General features: G+C 43.2%; 1 protein-coding gene across 2 annotated transcripts; it reads right to left on the minus strand.

Annotated features, from left to right (window-relative positions):
- Positions 1 to 2086: 2086 nt before the first annotated feature.
- On the minus strand, positions 2087 to 18872 carry LOC308586430 (uncharacterized protein). Of its 2 annotated transcripts, none has more exons than XM_081193089.1 (3): positions 18186 to 18872; positions 6902 to 11073; positions 2087 to 3207 (listed from the first exon to the last, which is right to left on the minus strand). In XM_081193089.1, the coding sequence occupies exons 2-3, from the start codon at positions 7100 to 7102 to the stop codon at positions 2689 to 2691; spliced, it is 720 nt and encodes a 239-aa protein (XP_081049215.1). In that variant the 5' UTR covers positions 7103 to 11073; positions 18186 to 18872; the 3' UTR covers positions 2087 to 2688. The 2 variants fall into 2 exon arrangements, with proteins under 2 accessions (XP_081049215.1, XP_081049214.1); XM_081193088.1 differs by lacking the exon at positions 18186 to 18872 and adding an exon at positions 11416 to 11836.
- Between the last annotated feature and the right edge of the window lie 3040 nt (positions 18873 to 21912).

The following is a 21912-nucleotide window of genomic DNA, read 5'->3' on the forward strand; positions in this document are numbered from 1 at the left end:
CTGGGAGAGGAGGCAGCGGTGGCGCGCAAAGCTACGCAGCACCTTCTGCCCTTCTGCACCTTCTCCCTCCTGCCCGCCCAGCGGCAGTAGCAGGACTGCTGAGGAAGCCCGTGCAGCAAGCGAACCTCGAGCTGCCCAGTGCAGGGGGAGGGGGAGGGGTGCCACATCGAGGAAAAAGGTGGAGGAGGGATTCAGTCAGATTTGGGGTGGTGAGAGGGGAGAGCTGAGGGTGGGTGCACTACCATTAGGACCCAGTTTGGAGGTAAGGATGGACTCAAGAGCCTGCTCTCCATGCAGTTAGTGGTTAAAAACAAACAAACACCAACAAAAAGCCCTTTAAAGACAGGGGTGGGTTTTTAGTGAGGCATAAGTTTTCATAAGCTGCAGCCCATTTCGTTCTCTTAAGCATGTGCAGAGTGCCTTGATCTACCCACAGCTGCCCATGGAAGGGCTGAAATGAGTTTGAAAGTTTCATGAATTTCAAGTGTGAGCACATGGATCGTGGGACTGTCCTCCACAAATGTAATATATACATATGTGCGAACCAGGTACAATGTGGAGTAGGAGGAGAGAAGCTGCAGAGCAGAGCTTGCTGCTGTTAAATTTGCCAGAAACCTGCAACTAGTACAGAATGCAGCAGCTAGGTTAAACTGAGGTATGTGCCTGACTGTGACATGCAACACCATTGCTAAAGGAAGTGTACTGGCGGCTGCTTTGCTATTAAGCCAGGTTTAAGGCTCTGGTATTAACCTATCAAACCCTAAACATATTGAAAATAAGAGAATGCCTTCTCCCACCCAGATCTGACCAGTTGAGAATATAATCTGCAGAGGTCCTCCTGGTTGTGCCACAGCCTCCAAACATCCATCTGGCATCAACCAGCACCCTTTCTGTGGGGGTACCTGCTCTCTTGAATGGTCTCCCCAATCCCCATACTAATTTCTTTCTCTCTTTTTTACCATGGCTTTTGCTATCTACCATTACCAGCTGTTTACTGTCTACTTGATTATTATATAGACATTGCATTTTATTATATTGTTGTACACTGCCTTGACATGCCCTGGCTGCCGAGCTTGTGTTGGGCTGACATAAGGGCTTTAAAACGCAGGATATATTAGGAGGTGGGACGTCATGGCACAAGACAACTCTGGGAAATGGGGAGGGGGCTGGAGGGATCTTTGCACCATGGCACCGGATATGCTTAAGACGGCCCTGGGTCGAGAACATGTGACGCCATTGTTACAGCTGCACTGGCCGCCAATCTACTACCAAGCCAGGTTCAAGATTTTTGAATTAATTTACAAAGCCCTGACCAACTTAGTTCTAGGGCACTTTGGGGTTTCCCAAACCATCGTATCACAACTAAATCTCATTTTATTTTACCACACTATCTATTTCCCCCCTTTTAACAAAATGCAAAAATTTAAACCAACACTCTTAAACTATTTTAGTGTTGAATGTCAAAATGAATGATGGCATATTCATAAACTGGGTTTTTTGCCAGTAGTTGTTATATTGCTTCTACCTTTGAATTTTTTTAAAAAAGCATTTGGCATGAACAATGAGTAAAGAAGTAATTTGCTAATTTAGCTATCGTTGCAATAATTCTTGGCCATTCTTTTTAACTGTGGAATATACTGTAGGGGAGCATTTTCCAATCTGGCGCTCTCCAGTTCTTTTGGATGACAACGCCTATCAGCTTCAGGAAGTTGTCATCCAAAATATCTGGAGGGAACCAGATTGCAGAATGCTGCTGCCATATGGTAGTATGTATCATCTACCTTTATGAGTCCCCCCCTCCCCCAAGAATACTTGTAGTAGTAAGATGATGCTTGGTGTACACAGGCTTGGTTCATATTTAAGGCTTCCAGTTCACAGCACATGTTCACTTTTCCTTCCGCGGCAGAATTTTTTGTACCAGCTGCAACCTTTTGGTCTTCAGACCCTGTTGGCAATGGGTAGATCTCAAGCACTAAAAACACAACGTGACTGCACCAGGGTTAAATGGAGCGAGCTTACTATGCACATGTTACAAAGTGACCATATCTAAGCTCTAAAAGTCACATGAATATAAGAGGGACCAATCAGTGTCACAATGAATTTATTATCTAAACCAAACATACAATATCTCATGTGTGTAATATCATTACCACCACCATCTCAATTCTATAGTGCTGCTGACACACAAAAATATTTTGGGATATTGGCAAACTAAAAGTGGCATACAAATGTTTTAAATAAGTAATATAAATTACTTGATTTCAACAAGTGGTAACTTCATATCTTTAAAATACACTCTTCACCTTGACATCTGCCAAGGGAAAACTTGATGCTTCTGTCACATAAATGCTGCACATAACAATCCTAACCCTTCATATCTGGGAATAAGCCCCATTGAATTCAATAGGACTTATTTTTTAGTTGACTTGGTTAGTCATGCGTAGAGTAGATCCAGTGAAAAGGAATGACTTCATTGGGCTTATGATAAGCATGACTAAGTTTTGAGCCAATCCTATATATACTATTCCAGACTGCAATTTAAATATTCCCACCTGATCATGGGAAGCTGTACAATTGTCCCAAGGTCCAAATAATTTATCTATCATGTAGCATAAGAAATGTCATTGTGCCTTTATTGAAAGGTAGTGGAAAATTGTTCTTTATAATATATGCTTGAATGATCCAAAATTATGTCCTTCGCACAAGCATTTCTAGGGGACCATTGATGCTCAAAGTCAAACTTTCTAAATAGCTCCTTCTCTGAGAGCAATCTTCAATATTCTGAGTGTCGCTGTGGTCGTTGCTGCAAATTGCTATGTATTCATTGACTGGATCCACTGACTCACGGGATTTTTCTGTCAATTTCATGTGGTTCGCCTGTATCATGGCACTACAGGTGCTTCTCCGCCTTAGTCCCTTGCTGGTGTAGCTGGGATTCTGGTTCTCATTAAGATAGACTTTTACCTTCCCGTTTGACGTTTTTGTTTCATAGTTTCTAAGCTTCAGAAGTCTCTCACTGAAATAATCTTGCAAAGATTGGTCACAAACACTGCTTTTGGTTTTACTGTGCCCTTTAGCGAAGTGGACTGCCGAGTTACCCAGGTTTCTGACTTGACCATCAGAGGTTCTGTTTGGTGGGTTTTCAAATCTTGTTCTTCCCAGATCCAGCAGTGTGAAGCAAGAGTTGGAACCTCTGGAATAATTATTCTGTTTTGGAAGAAAAGGAAAAAGTGTGGGTTAAGAAGGGCATTGTGTTGCTAATTGAATTTTATCCTTAACAAACAGGCTCCCGTGAATCCACCCTCAACAGTCTCACCCGCCAACTTTGAGTCATTCCAGTCAGGCAGACCAACCTACTAACCCACATGGGACAACTTACACGATGCATGGATTTACGAATGAAGTCAACAAGACTGGGGTCAGAGGCAACGTGCCTTTGACAAATGGTTGTTGGCGTAAAATGGTGGGAAAGGGCCACTGCGCTTATGTTCTGCTTACGGGTTTCCCACTGTGGGAGACAGGATGTTTTGGCCTGATCCAGCAGGTCTCTTCTCACCTTCTTGCAACAGCAAGGAAGAGAAGCAGTTGGGCCTGTGGCTCTGGACATTGCCATTGGTTCCCCAGCTTAGACATGGGCCTTGGCAGCTGCCCAATGCTGCCAATCTCTGATGCTGGCCTTGGCTATTATTTGTCAGTGGGATCATAAAAACGGTCACTTCGAACATGATTTATATGTATACTTGCCATAACTGGTGTGTGTGTGTGTGTGTGTGTGTGTGTGTGTGTGTGTGTGTGTGTATACATTTGTGTGCCAAACACTGCAAGCAGAAGTGTTTGGGGGAATAAGCGGGGAGGGGAAGAAGGCTCAGGATTTCTTACCCCATCCCTATTGGCAATGACATAAATAAACACAGTACTGTAAATTGTTATCAACACAAAGCGTATGGCTCAGTAAAATGTGAGCACATGCTTAACTCTCCCGTTGAAGTAAACTGGACTTCAGCATGGTCAGTTTTAGCTGAATTGTGACCAAAGAGTTGCAAAATTTCACTGAAAGACAAAGAGCGTAATCCAGAGGAAAATAGCCTCCCTTGAATGCCATTGAACTACTGGAATTTAAGCACTTCGCTGCAGACTTAAACTCATTTGTTGTTTTAAAGGAATGCAGACATGCCTACTTGAAGACATCCAGATATTCCGCCCCCCTCCTCTCCCCTAGAAAAATAAATTCTAGTTTAGCTAACAGTTGAATGTTATTGTAACTAAGGTAGCTACCTTGAGATTCAAGGACTTCTATGGCATTTATTACCATCTAATATTATAAAAGCGCATGAAGTGCGTTATTTTTCTGATTCTGTATTGCTAAGGTGCTTGCTGCCTTGGAAACTAATTACACTGATACTTGAAGTTAAAAATAGCAAAACAAAGAATGTATTCCGACTCAGTAAAAAAAATAATCTGGCATTGATCAGAATAGCTGATTTACATTTTGATGTGATTATATTGAATATATAAATATTGCTTTGCATATTCTCCAAGCTACCAGCTGTGTACTTGCTAACTTTCTGCCAGTATTGTGGGGGCTGGGAGGGAAGGTGAAAGAGTGCTATTCTATCACCGCTGCTGAGAAACCAGGCAGCTTTATCCCTCCCTCAAAAGTCACTCAGCAGCTGCCACTCTGCAGACTATCTGGACTGTTTTCATCCTAGATGGTTGTTATAAGGCTCCTGGACATGTTTTCCACCCTCCTCCTTCCCCATACCTTTTCCCTTGTGTGCCATGATGTATTTTATACAGTAGCCCCACAGGCAGGAACTGTGATACTAGTGGCCTTGCAAAACACTCTGGGAGCTGTTTTGGCTAAAAAGCAGGGTAAAAATCTTTAAATCAATGCACAAGGCAGAAAAGCCATGTGTATAGCTGACAGCCAGTCTTGGCTATTTGAAGAATCTGTTTACTCATATTTGAAAAGAATGTGTCTGTTGTACTCACATTTTAAATTTTTAGGTGTACACTTAAAAGAGCTCAGGTGGACAGCCAAATATATTTACTGCTTTTCAGTAAATGTGTTTAGGATTTATGCTGTGCATGAACTAAGCTAGTAGTAGCTAACCTTTCTGTCAAAATACTCTTTAAAGGCCAGCTTGAACAGATATCTGTATGTATGTATTTAGGTGTTTTGCTTGTTTTAGTATAAGCAGCTTACTCCTTCAAAGGCTAGAGCCAAAACTAATATTAAAAGGGCTTTTATAAATGCTCCAAAATATCCCAAGATATTTGCAGTTGCAGGCCTATTATGGTACCCCTCTATTCTTCCAGTTTCTTATATTGTCGTGCTGCATTCCACTACAGATATACAGCATTTGTCTCTTTAGAGAGTCATCAAAATGTGTAGTGGCAGATGAGTCACCCAAAATATTGGATAACATAAGGACAATAACTGCGACATAGCCAATTTTAACCCGAGATTGATTATTTCCTTCTCAAGGAGCAGTCACACAAAACGGATCATGTTTTTCAAAAACCAAGGCTAGCTGGTTACACTAGTAAATGGGTTGAGACAATTTTAAGCCACCTGTGATTGATTATTTCCTTCTCAAGGAAAAATATCATATAAAATGGGTAATGTGGTTTTTTTTAACCACCAAGGCTAGGCAGTGACACTAGTAAATGGGTTGCACAACATATAAATCTTCAGAATAAAAATGAAATGAAAATAAAATGCACACGGCATATACAGCAACAGTAAAGCCTTCATCCTTTTTCTTTTAAAATAGTATTCAGTGGTGGTGATGGGAAGTATCCCAGATTTGTTATCTATATTCACATTTAAGCAACATCTACGCAGGAATTCCTTGATTGCGGCTCTTTGAAGAAGCCACTTTAAAGTAAAGCAGAAGCAATCAAAATGTACCCCTAATCAGAATGTCTGTGAGAGTTGATTCACATTGTCCTTCAGTGTAGAGCGGGGTGAATATTTTTCTTTCTTTTTGGGGGGGGGGGTCTTTTTTAGTCCAGATTGTGCTAATCACCTGCATAATTCATCTGAGTGCAAATCAGATTCCGGCTTGCTGATCTCAACCCACAGCAGAAACAACTGCTGCAATGTGTGTGCCGCATTGCTCTTTGTTCATGTGGCAAACCATTCAGGCAGTGCATTCATCCCACACCTAGAAAGTGCCGCTTTGTCTCAGGACCAAAAAGTGGCACAGCAACAGTAACTAGGCTTCCCAATTACACCATTTTATTCATGCAGTCTACTGAGCATGTGCATGATGAATGTAGGGCCTGCCACATGAACTGGCTTCCACTCCCCAACCTGCCCCATATGGAGTTATGCACCATGGATTATTTGTCTCAAAAGGGCTCCAGTGGGAGTTCAGTCATTAAATGGCGCTTCCTCGTGAAAAGCCCCTTCCTAACTTTTTTCACGATCTTCCTCTCGATTCCAGGACAAAGAATAGCACAATGTGGGGGTTTTAGACAGCTACTCATTCTCTCCTTTGCCTTTGGTTGACCAAACGATTGCTACCAACCACTGCCCTAGATACGTCCCCCATCAACTACCAATAAAGCCATCTGTGATTAGTATTTATATATTGCATACTAGTTAACTAACAAAATTGCAGTCTTGGTGTTCCCAGAGTGGCCACCACTATAATATGATTGGCCACGTGTTTGATGAATTATATTTGTGAGTCTATAGCAATGTTCTCTGGGCGATGAAAAAAATGAAAACAGCTGATCAACACTATTAATTGTATCAAAACTGATTTAATACAGAAGAAACCTCTTGCACAAGCTCTTGATGATCTCCCAGGTCCCCTCTTTTATGGAGTGACAACAAGGGATTGCTGTGTAAAGCTTGCACATTCTTGCAGAAACATCTCTGGATACCTACCTTAACATCCTGGAAGCCTGGATATTCCGGGATGCTTGGTAAGGTGCAGATGGTGAAACTATTTGACCGCCTCCGCCGCCAAGACCGACTCCTTGAAAGATGGCATTGCCCTGCATCAGTTGGCTTTTCATTGTGGCAAAACATTGTACGGTCTTTCAGAAGGCTGGCCGCTGGGTGCATTTTCGAATCTCTTTGCTCCATCTCAGCACTTTTGCAAACTTTGAAATGCCAAACAAGTTCCCTCTCTCTCTCTCTCTGGCCTTTCAGTCATTTAAAAACCATTTGATAGGCTGAGGCCGAGTTGCTGCGTGGGTGCTTCACTAGGTAGCTGTTGAGAGGCTGCTGGTGTGTGTAGCTCTCTGAACCGCCTGTGAATCTGAAATGCTGTGGCCCTTAATGCTGCGTTTATAAGCTGCCAGCCCTCAGTGGCAACACGGCAATGCCAAGTCACCAACGCAAATGGATTTTAGGTGTGGGGGCATTTGCAGGGATTACGAAAGCTCTGCCTTCTGGTGTTAAATTCCCCACTGCCGTCAAATTGCGCCAGACCTGATGCAAGCGCCGATGTGATGACAATTACAGAGGATCAACAGCAGGCTATGTACGCAAGCAGAGCAACTGGTGTCCCCAGAATGACATCAATGAACATTGATTCTTTGAGATGCTTGCTCTTAAGTCACGAAGCTTAGCAAAGCATTTATGAGCTTATGCTAAATGTGAGATAATGCCGGCATGTGAGCCTGTTAACCCACAGGTCAAAAGGTATACTGTATAGTGTGTGTGTGTGTGTGTGTGTGTGTGTGTGTGTGTGTGTGTGTGTTAAACAGGAGTTAGTAAAAATAAAAAATGCAAAGAAAAGTCAAGCAGTTGGGGAGGACTTTTTTCTTCTTCTGCAGTTCCGCTTATTAAGAGAAGGCAACGTGCCTTAATATTAAACTCTATTTTTTCTTCAATTAAGAGGCCACTTTTCTGTGCAAAGGTCGATCTGACAACCTTAGATAAGGATACTGACCAAATTTCTGGGCCAGAAGGAAGCACAGACCCTTTGCACACCCATAATCTGGGTGCTTCCAGCCAGAATTAATACATTGTTTCTTGAACTGTTTTACTGCCCGTCGGTCAATGCCCTAAAATGAATACTGTACTCTGATGTGCAGACCCTTGTATGTACAAAAGCTAAGTTTTGCATTCTTCTCATTGGTAAATGCTCCACCCTGGAAGTCTTCAAACTACACGTAACATTGTTCACACTTCTAGAAAAGCACACTGATTGTGATGGGAAAGCACTAGCAAACACATGGACACTTGTGCTCCCAGCTCAACAACTTTGGCTCAAGAACTTTAGTCAATCCAACGGGTATATCACTGCCAGTTTTTTAATAGTGGGAGTAGATCACAGTCTCTTGAAAGTTGGACATGCCTGCTCTAGATCGTTTGATCTTATGCTATCATAAGAAGATGACTGTATGGATCCTGTGCTATTTAAATTTGGTACTGCGATGTTATATGTTCACCTTTTTTGAGGTATATAACTACAAATTTAGCACACACCCAAAATTACTGAATAGAATCCAATGAGAGCCTAGCAGCTGTCTTTTCTAGGGCCATGATTTCACAGAGTCTTTTAAAAGCAACAACCCTAAATTGCCCTTCCCTATGCCTGTAGCTCTTGGTGCCTGTTCTTGGGATGGTGGTGCTCTTAACAGTTTCCCTCATCAGATCAGAAGCGGCCACATCTTATATAGGCGAGACCTTGCAGAAGTTCACGGTGACACATTGCCTCAGTCCCCAAGGGGACAACTTGTGTGAAGTCTGCTTTGTGACAGAAGGTCCTTTACACAGCTGAGGAGAAAGAAAAACAGCAGCAGCAGGAGTCGGGCTAATTCCACATGTGACACAAGGAATTATTATTTCTGTCTTGTAAAGCTGGGGATCTAGGTGCTAATGATACTGCTCACGGTTGTCATCTGATTCGGAGGAATAATTAATTGCTCCACAAAATAGCTGCAGTTGACGCCGCTGCTTTTTATGTGAGGAGGCCTATTATAAACTAAGAGGCTTCACCCGGGCCTCTTTACAAATGCAGCACTTACTGTCAGCACAGAAAATGAAGCCTGCAGATCCCAAACCTGTTATTATAATTGTTACCTTTCCTCATCGAAACACATTTCCAATCCTTCTTCCCCCCCCCCACCCAAAAACCTGACGCCTCACTGTGTTGAGCAACCTGCATCTTTCCATCAAAATTGCTCGTTGTTCTTAATGAGACTGTGATGGAGTCCCTGAGAAGGTGTCACTTATGCAGAGGCCTGGTGGGAAGGAAGATGGCGGGGTCCCACTTTAATCAGAGGTTTGGGCTCTGTTCCCAGGAGCTTGAAATCGGAGTCTGCAGCGAGTGCTCACTTATAATCCCACACGCTCTGCTGTACCTTGCCATTACTACACAGTGAGGAGGGCAGGAAATGCATTTCTGTCTCTGCAGTAAAGCTACGTATCCTGTTTAACATGAAAGGTTATCATTAGTGTTCTTATTTCAATTCTTTTATCCTCAGATGAAAGGAAATGCAGATTTCTGCAACATATAGAGCGGCAACCATGTTCTGTGCAGGAGGGCAAAGCCAAGAGAACGGTTAACTGTATGGAACATTTTCTCAAAGCTTGAATTATGAGGGTTGAATAAAACCTACAAACAGCTGATGGGCATTGCCATTCAAATGGTGTGTGCACACTGTATCATGTGATTAATTATGTGGGGTAGGGCTTACCTGCCCCCCCAAAAAAATATTTTATCCAAGTTGGCACCCCTGGGCACCCCAGTAAAGCCACATTAAATAGCTAATATGGCATCAAAAGCAAAATAAAACCCCAAAGCTGCAAAGAGTCAGAGGTTTATCCCCAATCTGGGAACATTCTTATCCCCAAGAAAACTTCTATAATTTGAAAATTGCAACCCCAAGGCACCTAAATATACTTTTTATTTGCATTAATCACATTTTTATTCCACTGCAAGATGGCTCCTCAGTCCAGGGCCCTTAATCTGAAAAGCTTGCATTGTAACTGCCAGGCAACAACACATGCAAACCATCTTCTCTTTAAATCATAGATGACTGAAGGACCATTTTGCCAAAGCCCTTGAGACAGAGCAGCTGCAGGACTGATCACACCAGTACCCTCAGAAAGCAGCCTAAGCACTTCACACCGATGTATTCCAAAATCAATGAACAGGTGTAGTACCTGAAGGGTATGTTAATAGTGCCCCTGTCAGGTGACTTAAATAAAAATGAATGGCAAAGAAAGGCAAATGCCAATCGGGTGCTGAGTGGAGGTGAGCCAGAGATGAACGAGTCAACAAAAAATAAAATGAAATGGGCGCTCAGCCAATCACCAACTTATAGTGATTTCTACACACTAGCCGTCTCTCTTGATCTGCCGCCTGAGCCAAGAGGCTCATCTTGCCTCATAGAAGGACTGAGTCTGTTTCCATATGATTCACCATACCATGTGAATCAGAGCCAGTATGGCACAGAATATAGGGAGTGTCAGGTTGGAACTAAGGAAATCAGCCATGAAATTCACTGGAAAGTCTTGGACCAGTCACTGTCTCTCAGCTTGATAAAATGGCCAATGGGGGGAATATGTACATTTGCAACAGCTGCGATCCTTTGGGGAAGAACTGGGAAAACATGAAGCAATAGTGAAGCAATAATCAGCACAGCGCTGAGGGTAAGCATGCTGGGATCATGAACCAATGGTTTCCCCAACCCTCCTCAATTATATCTCATCACTTTTACTTGCACAGGGTGGAGAGTAAATGTCAAAAGGCAGCTTGATGCAAAACTTCTCCTTTAACACAGGATTTACTCTTGTTCGATAAGGCCTGGGTTGTTCTGTTCATGTAAGTGTTAAGATGAGATCTGTCCCTTTAAATAAATAGTGTTGGACTTATACATAGGCTTTGTTTCACTCTCTTTGTCTGTTTGTCTGTAGCCTGAGGCGACATCAAATTTACCCTCACCAGGGAAAGATTCTGAAAGTAGGTCTGAAAAAGCACCTCAATACTTTGTCCAGTGCATTAGGCAGTAATAGATCACTGTCCAAGGCATTTCTTTCTCAGAGGAAGTGTTAAAACGCTGGTGTGAATCAAAACATCAAGTTCCTGGAGTCATAAAGGCCTGCAGGGAAAAGAAAGAAAAGCCAAACAGATGCTGCTATTTTTGTGCATAGTGCAAAATGGGTTTTTCCCTCTCGCCATAAAAACAATGTCATATACCATGTTGCTTTTCTTAGAAAAAAGGTGGCCTTTTTGATCAGCAAGGGACTCTTGAAGCAACATACCAAGGTGGAAGGGACTCAAAGGTCTTCTATTCTAGTAACTTTCCCTAAATAAGGCCGTCCTATACAGCTTAGGTTAAAGACTTTAAGACCCTATTGCTGCATATGAACTTGCCTAGGTTCTGAGATCGTGTTTGCGTCACAAGGCATATGCTCCCTTTGAGTAGCACAGTAAACCTCACCTTTGGGATGTGCTAGTCCTTCTGCACAGCAAAGGAATGACAGTACACTTGAAGGACATCTGAGCAGACACAACAGGATGCAAGACATGAAAATGAAACAGGAGGAGGCAGAAACTTAAGTGCAAGCTTCATCCTGATTATGACATCCTTGCCCTCCTGACCTTGCTCGCACTTGGAGGCAGAGGGCTGCCTAGCAACAGCACTGTCAACACTGCACAACAGAGCAGCTTTGCATGGGCTTCTCCATCTCTGATCCCACCTGTGGCAGTCTGCACTGACACATTTTGGCAGGATGCATACAAGCTTCTACACAAGAGGTCAGCAAACTTTTTCAGCAGGGGGCTGGTCTACTGTCCCTCAGACCTTGTGGGGGGCCAGACTATGTTTTGAAAAAAATATGAACCAATTCCTATGCCCCACAAATAACCCAGAGATGCATTTTAAATAAAAACATTCTACTTATGTAAAAACATTTTGATTTCTGAATTGTCCATGGGCCGGATTTAGAAGACGATCCGGCCCCCGGGGCTTAGTTTGCCTACCCATGTTCTACACCGTAACCTGTGTTCTACACCGTAACTTTACACTGTAAATACCTGATCTGTTAGGTATATAATACTATCTTATGGGAAGAAGGAGATTTCGTTCCTCTCCCCATCACCACCACCTCCCAAATCTCACTTTGCCACCAAGCCTTTAATCCTAGTCTCGCTGTTCTCTCCACCACCACCCCCCTTTCGCACATCCCTTTGCCTTTATTAGATAGCTAATGCCGAAGCAGATGGCGCTCATTTAGCAATGCAGGTTGACTTAGAGGGTGGAGGCTACTTGGAGCACGCAAGTGTCTCAGCCCAGATGGGTCACATGCCGACAGTGTAATCACTTGTTTAAAAATAGAAACATAGATCCCCTCTGATTACATTCGTACCTCTTTGTGCTTCTGGGCTAGGAAATCATTGCGGACTGTTGTAGAGGAAACGAATTACAAATGCTTCGACGCAAGGAAAGGGAGAGTTATGTGGGTTGCGATATTCAGAGAGGAACAGACACATGTTAAACCTCTCCCAAAAGCAGAAGCAGCAGAAACAACACTGTTGGCTTTTTGTTAGAATTGGCATCCCTAGGCAGCTCAAATACAGAGGCGGGGGGTCTAGTAGGGCATGTGGGGCACTGCCCCACCAACCTCAGCCTACCCTCAGCCTCCCTCACCTACTTACAACTTACAACCAGTCCAAAGCACGGCAGCCCTGGTTGTGAGCTTCCTCCTTCTTCCTCTGTCTCCATGCTGCCCCTGTAGGTTGAGCCATATCTGTCAGGTGATGGTCATTGGTTGTGTGCTACTGAGGATGGAGCAGGGACAAGCAAGCTGCATCCTGTCAGGCTGCCCAGAGTCCTCCATTTCATTGCCCTGTTTGGCAAGGGGCCCAGGACTACAGCTCCCAGGATTCCATTGGGAGGAGGAAGGACTAAAAACGTATGCAGCATAGTGGTTAGGGTGTCAGACTAGGGCGTGGGGGGGGGGTCAGGGTTCAAATCCCCACTTGGCCATGAGGCTCACTGAGTGACCTTGAGCCAGTCGCAGTCTCTCAGACTAAACTACCTCACAGGGTTGCTGTACAGGTAATACGGAGGGAGGGAGTGGCATGCATGCTACCTCAAGTTCTTTGGAGAAAAGGTGGGACATACAATGTAATAAAGAGATAAATCAATAAAGCAGTGATAGCTTTGCCGAAGAAGAAAGTGCTCTTTTTCTAACACGTCGGGGCACCTCTGCTTTTAACCGATTCTCCTCCTGTTTACTGCAACCTTCCTGCCATTTCCAGTAAGGGAAAGTCACTAATGGATACAAACCATAGTCTTATATTTTTTTTGGGGGGGGGGTTAAATTAAATAAATAAATAATTTCACCTTTGAGCAGGGCTGGAGAACCTCTGGCCCATGGCCCTAATTTGGCCCATGAGACCCCATTGGCCATGCCTACCTGCCCCTGCACCAGGTATCTTGCATGATGTCATTGTGGTGTCATCTGGCTCCACCCACATATCAAACTTGGCACTTGGGTGAGGATAACAATCTGGCTGGCCGGCCAGATCCAGTCCACCACCACCTTAGGACCTTCTAAATAGAAACATCACTTTGCACAGCACAATCTTATCTGTTTTCACTCAGAAGTAAGTCCCGCTTTTTCATTCAATATGGCTCCCTCCCAGCTGCTAATAGGATGGCATTAGGTTGCATTAGGGCCTCAGGTTTTTAAGAATGTGTAGCTAGCAACTACATTCATAAGGATCAGATCAGTCATCTGCCTACGAGGGAAACAGAGAGGAGAAAGAATGGCCCTCCTGTGGGGCAATGCACCTGGCTGTTAACCAGAAAGTTGGTGATATGACCCCACCCAGGGATGGCTGTGGGCAGGATTCCTGCATTGCAGAGGGATGGTCTAGAATAGATGGTTTCTCGGTGTCCCTTCCAACTCTACCATTCTATGATTCTGTGAATAGCAGTAAACCTTGTGTGACCAGTGTGGTCAATGTTGTTGTCCATTGAAGGAAAAGTCTCCTGGAAGTGGTGTAAGCCAGCGGGAGGATAGCTATACAGGCCCAGAATAAGAATAATTTGTTTGTTTGTTTGTTTGCTTGCTTGCTTTTTAAAAATGAAACTACATATTTTACATTCGTTAAAAATAAAATGGAAATGGCAATTTCTCCTTAAAACGTACTGCCAGTCCCAACATAACCTTTTTGTTCCTGTGTATTGCTGAGAATAACTCAGCAACAACATACAGTGGTACCTCGGCTTACGTACTTAATTCGTTCCGGAGGTCCATTCTTAACCTGAAACTGTTCTTAACCTGAAGCACCACTTTAGCTAATGGGGCCTCCTGCTGCTGCTGCGCCGCCGGAGCACGATTTCTGTTCTCATCCTGAAGCAAAGTTCTTAACCTGAAGCACTATTTCCAGGTTAGTGCAGTCTGTAACCTGAAGCGTATGTAACCCGAGGTACCACTGTACTACAAACAGAGGTAAACGTGCCTTCCCTGCCCCCCCCCCATTTGCATTCTCACACAGCCCACTGCCATTATTACAGGTCTCTAACTACAGCATAGAACAGGAGTGCCACCTGCTGTCTATTTCTTGCCATCAATCCTACATAGTGAAATATCCTATCATTTCCTCCTTTAGGGGCCACGTGACTCATAGGCAGATTCACACGGGAGGTGCGGAAGATCAGACTGCCCCAGTTCAAGGAGAAACTGGGTGGTATCCAATGATGCAAGGATCTCTGTTTATGCAATGGGACCTTCCCTCCCTTCCTCCCCCATGCATGCCCTCCATAAGTCGGCTCTGGGGGTTTGGGATGACCCTTAGAAAATATTTGGGGTCACACAGGGGAGGAGGGAGATGGGGGAAAGTCCCATTGCACACACATAAACCTTTGCTTTGTCCTGACTTGGTGCTACACTGGATACAATTATTTATAAGTCAGTGGTGGAACAAATGCCTAGCATTCCAAAGGTCCAGGTTCAATCCTGGCCATCTCAAGGTAAGGCAGGGACAGATTTCTCTGCCATTCAGCGTCTACTGTACATCAATGATCTGACTCAATATAAAGTAGACTTTCTGTCTCCAGTATATATTTCCCACCCTTTAAATTATCTGGCTCACTACATACTCTCTTGTGCTAAGATTACTCTCTCTCTTTGAACTTCTTTGAACCTCAGTGCTAAGATGAATAAATTTGTTGCCTCTTTCTCTTTCTCTCTCTGCTGCACAAAAACACAGTACAGAGCTGGCTTGAGGTCATGACCCTGGGGTCCACTGGTGACCAGAACACAGAATCAGAGACTATAGTATTACTGGCAGAATAGGCAGTCTGAATTCCTGGTTCTGAGCGATCAGGTGGTCGCTGGCAGGCAGGGGCAAGTTGAACCAAATCCAACAGTATCAGAGTCCACTGAACTGGAAGACCCTGATGGGTATCTTCTCCAGCACCTGAGAAATCAAACGAGTTCCACACTACATCACCAGTCTAATGGTGCAGGGAGTGGAAGGTCAGGGTGCAGAACAAGGACCCATCTGCAGCCCAGAAGGCTGGCCCTTTAAGACACTCCAGATTCCAAAAGGAAACAGCACAGGTGAGAGGGAGTGGAGGCAGAGGCTCAACAGGCTCCAACACTGTATAACAGGCTTGAAATTACACACACACACACACACACACACACACACACGTACGTTATGCCAGAGAGATCTTCTGAAATGCTGTACATCAGTTGCCAGTTATCTGAGGCTCTTGTTCAACTTTTACATTAAAAGGTGTTTTATTTTGTTTTTTCAGAAATTGGAAGAGAATCAAAACAACAAATGCAACCATTTGTAAAATATATATCTATATAAATGCCGTACTCAGCAAATTGCAAACTAAGTTAGTTCTTGGTATGAGCTTTCGTGTGCATGCACACTTCTTCAGAAGTGTGTATCTGAAGAAGTGTGCATGCACACGAAAGCTCATACCAAGAACTAACTTAGTTGGTCTTTAAGGTGCTACTGGAAGGAATTTTTTTATTTTGACTATGGCAGACCAACACGGCTACCTATCTACTCAGCAAATTGCATCACTGCTGTGTACATTTTAGGGAGGCCTCAGATTACTGCTTTATCCAAGGTTCAGAATACAACGGTAGGATTTTTAAGCTTACAGCATTGTTGGCCCAGCTACAAAGAATTATCATTTCCTTTCTGCCTTTGCCCAGGACCTGATGATAACTCCAAAAATAACAAGATTCCTTAGGGTTGGAAACTCGAGTTCAAAGAGATTTTGTTCATGTTTTGTAAAAGATACACAGATATTCTCCCAAATGGAAAATACTTAAAAGGTTTAAACATGACATGCAGCAAAAGAAAGAAAGAAAGGCCAATCCTAAAATGGAAATAATTTGCTTAATCCTTTGCAGGGGTTGCTGTACTGTCATTTACAGGCAGTCTGTTTACTTAGTCTATTACCATCTCTGAGGGACTTTATAAAAACACAAATCAGAGCCAGTTGTTCATTGATTTCTTTTCCAGTAAAATACAAAGCAGGAACATTACATCTGAAGTGGACGACAATCAATTTATGGGTAGGAAAAATGTTTTAAAATATGGATAATAACTTCCTTAGTAAATCTAATGGAGGTTCCCCCTCCCCATAACCCAAATTTACACATAATAGCCAGCATGATTTACTGGAAAGTGAGCACAGGAACTAATTACTGTAAGTTGAACGTTGTCAAATTCAGAACAAAAACAAAAGAAGGTTTTTAACTGCTAGAGATGTTAACATTTTGAAATATCCTTGCAAGAGTGATCAAGGCAAAGGCAACAACTTTATTCAGCAGATCAATTTATACAAAGATATTGAGGTCAGGAAGCACACTGCCCCAATACGCACAAAGAGTTTTTCACACAGACGCACACACACACACACACACACACACACACACACTTCTTCTGGGGCATCAAAAAGTATAGGATATTAGTGGGCATGGAGATGTTTCCAGTATATTTCGCTTGAGATGTTTTAGCACATGGGCTTTGTTCACACTTAGAATTTGACAAATGATCAGGTATGGAGTCAGGAAGATTTTTTTCCCCACCAGATCAAAACAGCAATGATGTGGGACATTTCTGGCTTTTCCTTCCACTGTGTGGCTTGGCTTGTTTGCCTGAAGCATCTTGAGTTACTTGCTCAGAGTCTATACAAACCTGTGGGCTCACGGGGCTGCGCTGTGCCACCTGCCTGCCCATGCGAGGGGCAGCCTGACCAGTCGACATGCCCTTTGGCAGGAACATCCCCCTGAACACTGGCCAGGGGGCCATTCAGTGAGGGGGCTCGGGACGTGCTGGCAAGGCAAGGCCAAGCTCCAGGGCCCAGAGCCCCCAGAAGCAGGCACGGTGGGACAGAGATCCCTGCAACTGGTTCACACACCCTGAAAATTGTGTGTCTGGGGCTGCGCTCTCCCCCCCCCCCCGCCCCGGGCCCATGCTACACCTTTGCCTAACAGCAGTGTTAGTCCTAAAAACTATTTGGAGTGCTAATGCTCAGGCCAGGAACATGTGAAGAAATACAGGTCACAGCCACACAATACAGTTAAAGCACATTTACAGCACATGGCTTTCTCCAAATAACCCAGGGAACTGGAATTTGTCAAGGGTTCTGGGAACTCTAGCTCTGTGAGGGGATCAACTACAGTTTCCAGGATTCTTTGGGGGAAGCGTTATATAAGGTAATTTAAATTTCAGTTGTTACTTCTGTTGATGGTAGTGGCAATAAGCTTCCAGTCCCTGTAAACATTTACCTGGGAATTGAACTTAATGAGACTCACTTCTGAGTAGATACATAGGAGCACACTGTAAAAGGCTTGCAGCAGCAGCAGCAGCGAGGGCATTAGAGCAGGCAAGAAAAGGAAAATCCTATTCATTCACTTCCAAGATAACAGACCTTCTGAAATTTCCCTGACCAGGGCAAGAATGGACATGAACAACTTACTTTGTCACACTTTTGAAATACGATTTAATGAGGAACTGTTACTTGAATATGCCCTCCCTTCCTACTCTACACACTCAACAGAAGATTGAAGGGTTCTACTTGTCAATCATTGTGATGTGGAGAATATGCTAGCTTTGATCTGCAATGCTCATTGACTACAAAAACATAGAAATCTGGTTGGCTGCTTGAATGCTGCTTGATATTGTTTAATCAACAATGACAGTCCTACATGACTTGCAACTTACCAAGTTGAACGCAGCACACCAGCTATGGATGTTGGCCAGCGAGAGCTGATCAAACATGCTAGTTCCGTTTGGCAGCGTGGGACCACAAAATCAAGGCAGCTGTCTCAAGCATATGGTAGGACATCACACTTGGCTGGCTGGCTGAGTTTGCCTTGGCAGATCACAGGTAGATGCAGGCCTGAACTGCGTTAGTCACAATCAAACACACAAATCACTACGGCTGTTTTACAAGTGAAGCTAAGAACAACATTCATGAATGTCACTTATGTGAGAAAGTGAATGACGGGCGTTTTTAAATTGAATCGGCTGCAGGGAACAGAGCAGGAGCAAGGCTGCATGGGAAGCAGGGAGGTAAAGGTACATTGGACATTGCTTTGAGGTAAAGGGACATTGGAAGGGAAGGATGTGGGGGGAAGAGCCTTGCAATTTGTCATTTGAAGCAGTCAGTAGGATTGGCCCCAGGGTAAAGAGAAGATAGCTTGGGTTAGGCATACGATTAAGAGGTTTCAGAGGTTTGTGTGTAAGAAGATGCTCCTATCATAAGTAGTGCTATATTAACAAACAAGCTTAGCTTGGTGTTAGATGATGATGATGGTGATGATGGTGATGTTTTGTACCCCGCCCATCTGACTGGGTTTCCCCAGTCACTCTGGGCAGCTTCCAACAAGATTAAAAATACATTAAAACATCAGTCATTAAAAACTTTAGGGCTGCCTTCAGATGTCTTCTGAACGTCAGATAGTTGTTTATCTCTTTGACATCCTATTGGAGGGCATTCCACAGGGCGGGCGCCACTACCGAGAAGGCCCTCTGCCTGTTTCCTCTTTTCTCCCAAATAAAATCCATTAAACCTGGCTTGTCTTCCAAGGAGTTCATCTTTCAATGATCTGAACACTCACCCCAAAGCAAGGCATTCACAGTAAGAGAATGTGGCAGCATATTCTAGTAAGTGTGCCTTTTTTGCTTTCTGTTTAAAGGATAGGGAGGGAGAGAGGAAGGAAGGAAGGAGCAATTTAATTTGTAAAATGTACTCATAAAAACTTCCCAAGCGTGTAAGAGAAATATGACAGTCTGAAACTGTCAGGAGGGAGGGTTTTTCCATTATTATTAGGGGGGGGGGATTTTTGGCCAATATTTTTGCAACCGAGAATATTCTGAAAAAGAGATAGTGTCTAGTCCTTTGGATAACATAGTTATTGGTGTCTTGTACAACTCTAAGGAGAGTTCTCCTAGAATATAACATGCATAAAAGGAGAATGTAATAGAGTGACACTATGTTAAAATTGAGAAATTAGTACCACATTGTCACCTGTCAAATTTTATGTCCATTTAATTCTTTGAAGTAATCAGTAGATGGTGCTGTTCCATTTGGCAATGAATTACTTTCTGCAGCATAAATCCATGTATTTTCAAAAGAATGTGATTCAGACATTGCAATTTTTAGCTAAAATAAAGAGCTTGCTGTCTTAACTGACAGCAACCTGCAATCACACAAGCATTCTGACTTAGGGCTGCCAAGTCTTAATCAGCAGCTTAATCAGTGAAAGTTTTTGTTGATTTAATTACAGACGGCACAGCTTGATATTGAAACTTATGGAGACATATTCATACGTTGGCACGAATGTGATTCTGGAGTGTCACTTAAATAAGACACCACTTTTGCTCACCACTCCAATCTCTGAGCAGTGCAAGATTCCAGGGGTTTCCAGGCGCTTACCCAGGGTTCGTGCTTCCTTTGCAATGAGGTACAGAGGGTACTTGGGTGTCTTTATGATGTACGGTTTGTTTACACATGTATATGACCTGAGCCTATGATGGAGGGCTTCACAGCATTAACAGCCCAAGAGGGGCTTGCTTCCCCATATCCACAACCTTAGATTCAAAGAAAGATCAAGCATTACCCTGTCTTTCTGGCTTCCCAGCCTGCTGCCTTGCTTCCACCTCCTAACTTCACTCTCAGCTCTAGCCTTAAATTACCAGCCAGTTGAGGGGGGGTGTCAATCCTTTTGATATCTAGCACAGAGCCACTTCATTTGTTCCCTTAATGGCCCATAACCCAGGTTATCACCTCACTAGGAAGCTAGTCTGGCTATTCCAGGAATTTGTATCCTTGCATAAATTTTGACACTTGCTGGATCCAGGAATCAGAAGGGTCTCTGCATGCAACCTACTCCCCAATGAATAGAACTGGAACTTAAAAAGTGCACAGAAAATGAGTCATTGAACCCATTTCAAATATTACGGTTGTTCCTCAGGGACAACTTTGATATGATATGAGAGAGAGCTTTAGTTATCATTTGAACTAAAATGATTTTTGCCCCTGAAAAAAGGCTCTTAAGACTTGAAATGTATTGGGCTAAATAAATAATCTTTGGTGCAACTTTGACGTCTTCACTTTGCATCTGATGCCCTCTCATCCTTCTATATCTGGCTCAAAGATGTGTACATGTAATTAGCTCTGAAGCAATCACATTTGCAAACAAAATTTCAGATGGCATAATTGTGCATGGACATCCTCCCACACACCCCATGGTGGAAACAGCCATCTAAATCCAGATTTTAAGATCGCACTAAGAAGCTTGATGATTGGACAGCTGAATGAACAAATTTCCCCAAAGTAGTACAAGTGGCTGTGTACAACTGCAGCCACAGGGCTAGTCATTCCACATTCAAATACTATTTTAACACGGCTAATCTTGCACATCTCGGTCATCCATGCTACCACGAAGGTAGCAGAAAATAATAATCTCTAAATAAACCTGGTGTGTCTGCTGCTGCTCGAGAGCAAATACTCATTCCATGCCCGGTAGTAATAGTTGCTGATTCTCCATCCATTCTTTCACAGTGCCCATCCAGAACTTCATGGTCTTCCTTCCCCATCTCATTTTCACAGGATGTTTCAGTGTATTTAATGGAGAAAGTTTTGCTCCTTCATTCCCTCTCCTAAATCAATGCTGAAAGTTCAAGCCTTGAGCGAAATCATTGTACAACAACCAAGGGTTGTAAGGTTCATGGCAACTAATCTAGCCTCCACAAATCCTTAGTAACAACACAAAATAAAGCACATATCTGTGAAGGAGTTGTGGATGTATTTGTAGGGAAGCAATTGCTATTTCTATAAACATTACCCTTGGGTACAGAATGACTCAAAGGAAGAGAACATGAGCAGAAGAAGTCTTTCTTTGCTAGTTTCTTCAGAACCCTCTCAGATATGTGTCTATTTAAAGAGGAAAGGAACATAATAGCTGCTACTGCTTTTCATTTGTAGGTGACATGTGTGGTTGGGAAGACACTGGTGTTCACTACCCCCCATAGCTACGTATAGCTATGTACCTCCTCCTGATACATAATACTGCCCAAAATAATACTGTACAAAGCGCAACTTGCTCCCAGGTAAATAGAATGTTCAAATATTTAAGTTAAACTGAGCAATAAAGGCCACACATAGAGTGGGGGGAGAGTAAATAATGAAGAAAATGTAAGCCAGAATAATGCTGAACATGGCAGAACTTGTAAACAAAGTATGCCAGCCAATCTGCTTCCTTCATGATTAACAGCAGTGCAGTCATTTGGCATCAAACTAACGAGTCTAAAAAAAGTAAACACATGGAAGAACTGTGCCAGAAAAGCTTTCCTTCCCACATGCAACCCCAGCCTAAAAAAGGTAGCTATTTCAATAAAGTTTCCAATCAAGATTTTCTATGTAATCTTTAATAGTTTATCTTTA

This window comes from Podarcis bocagei (genome assembly GCF_964188305.1).
Source record: "Podarcis bocagei genome assembly, chromosome: 4".
Taxonomy (NCBI): domain Eukaryota; kingdom Metazoa; phylum Chordata; class Lepidosauria; order Squamata; family Lacertidae; genus Podarcis; species Podarcis bocagei.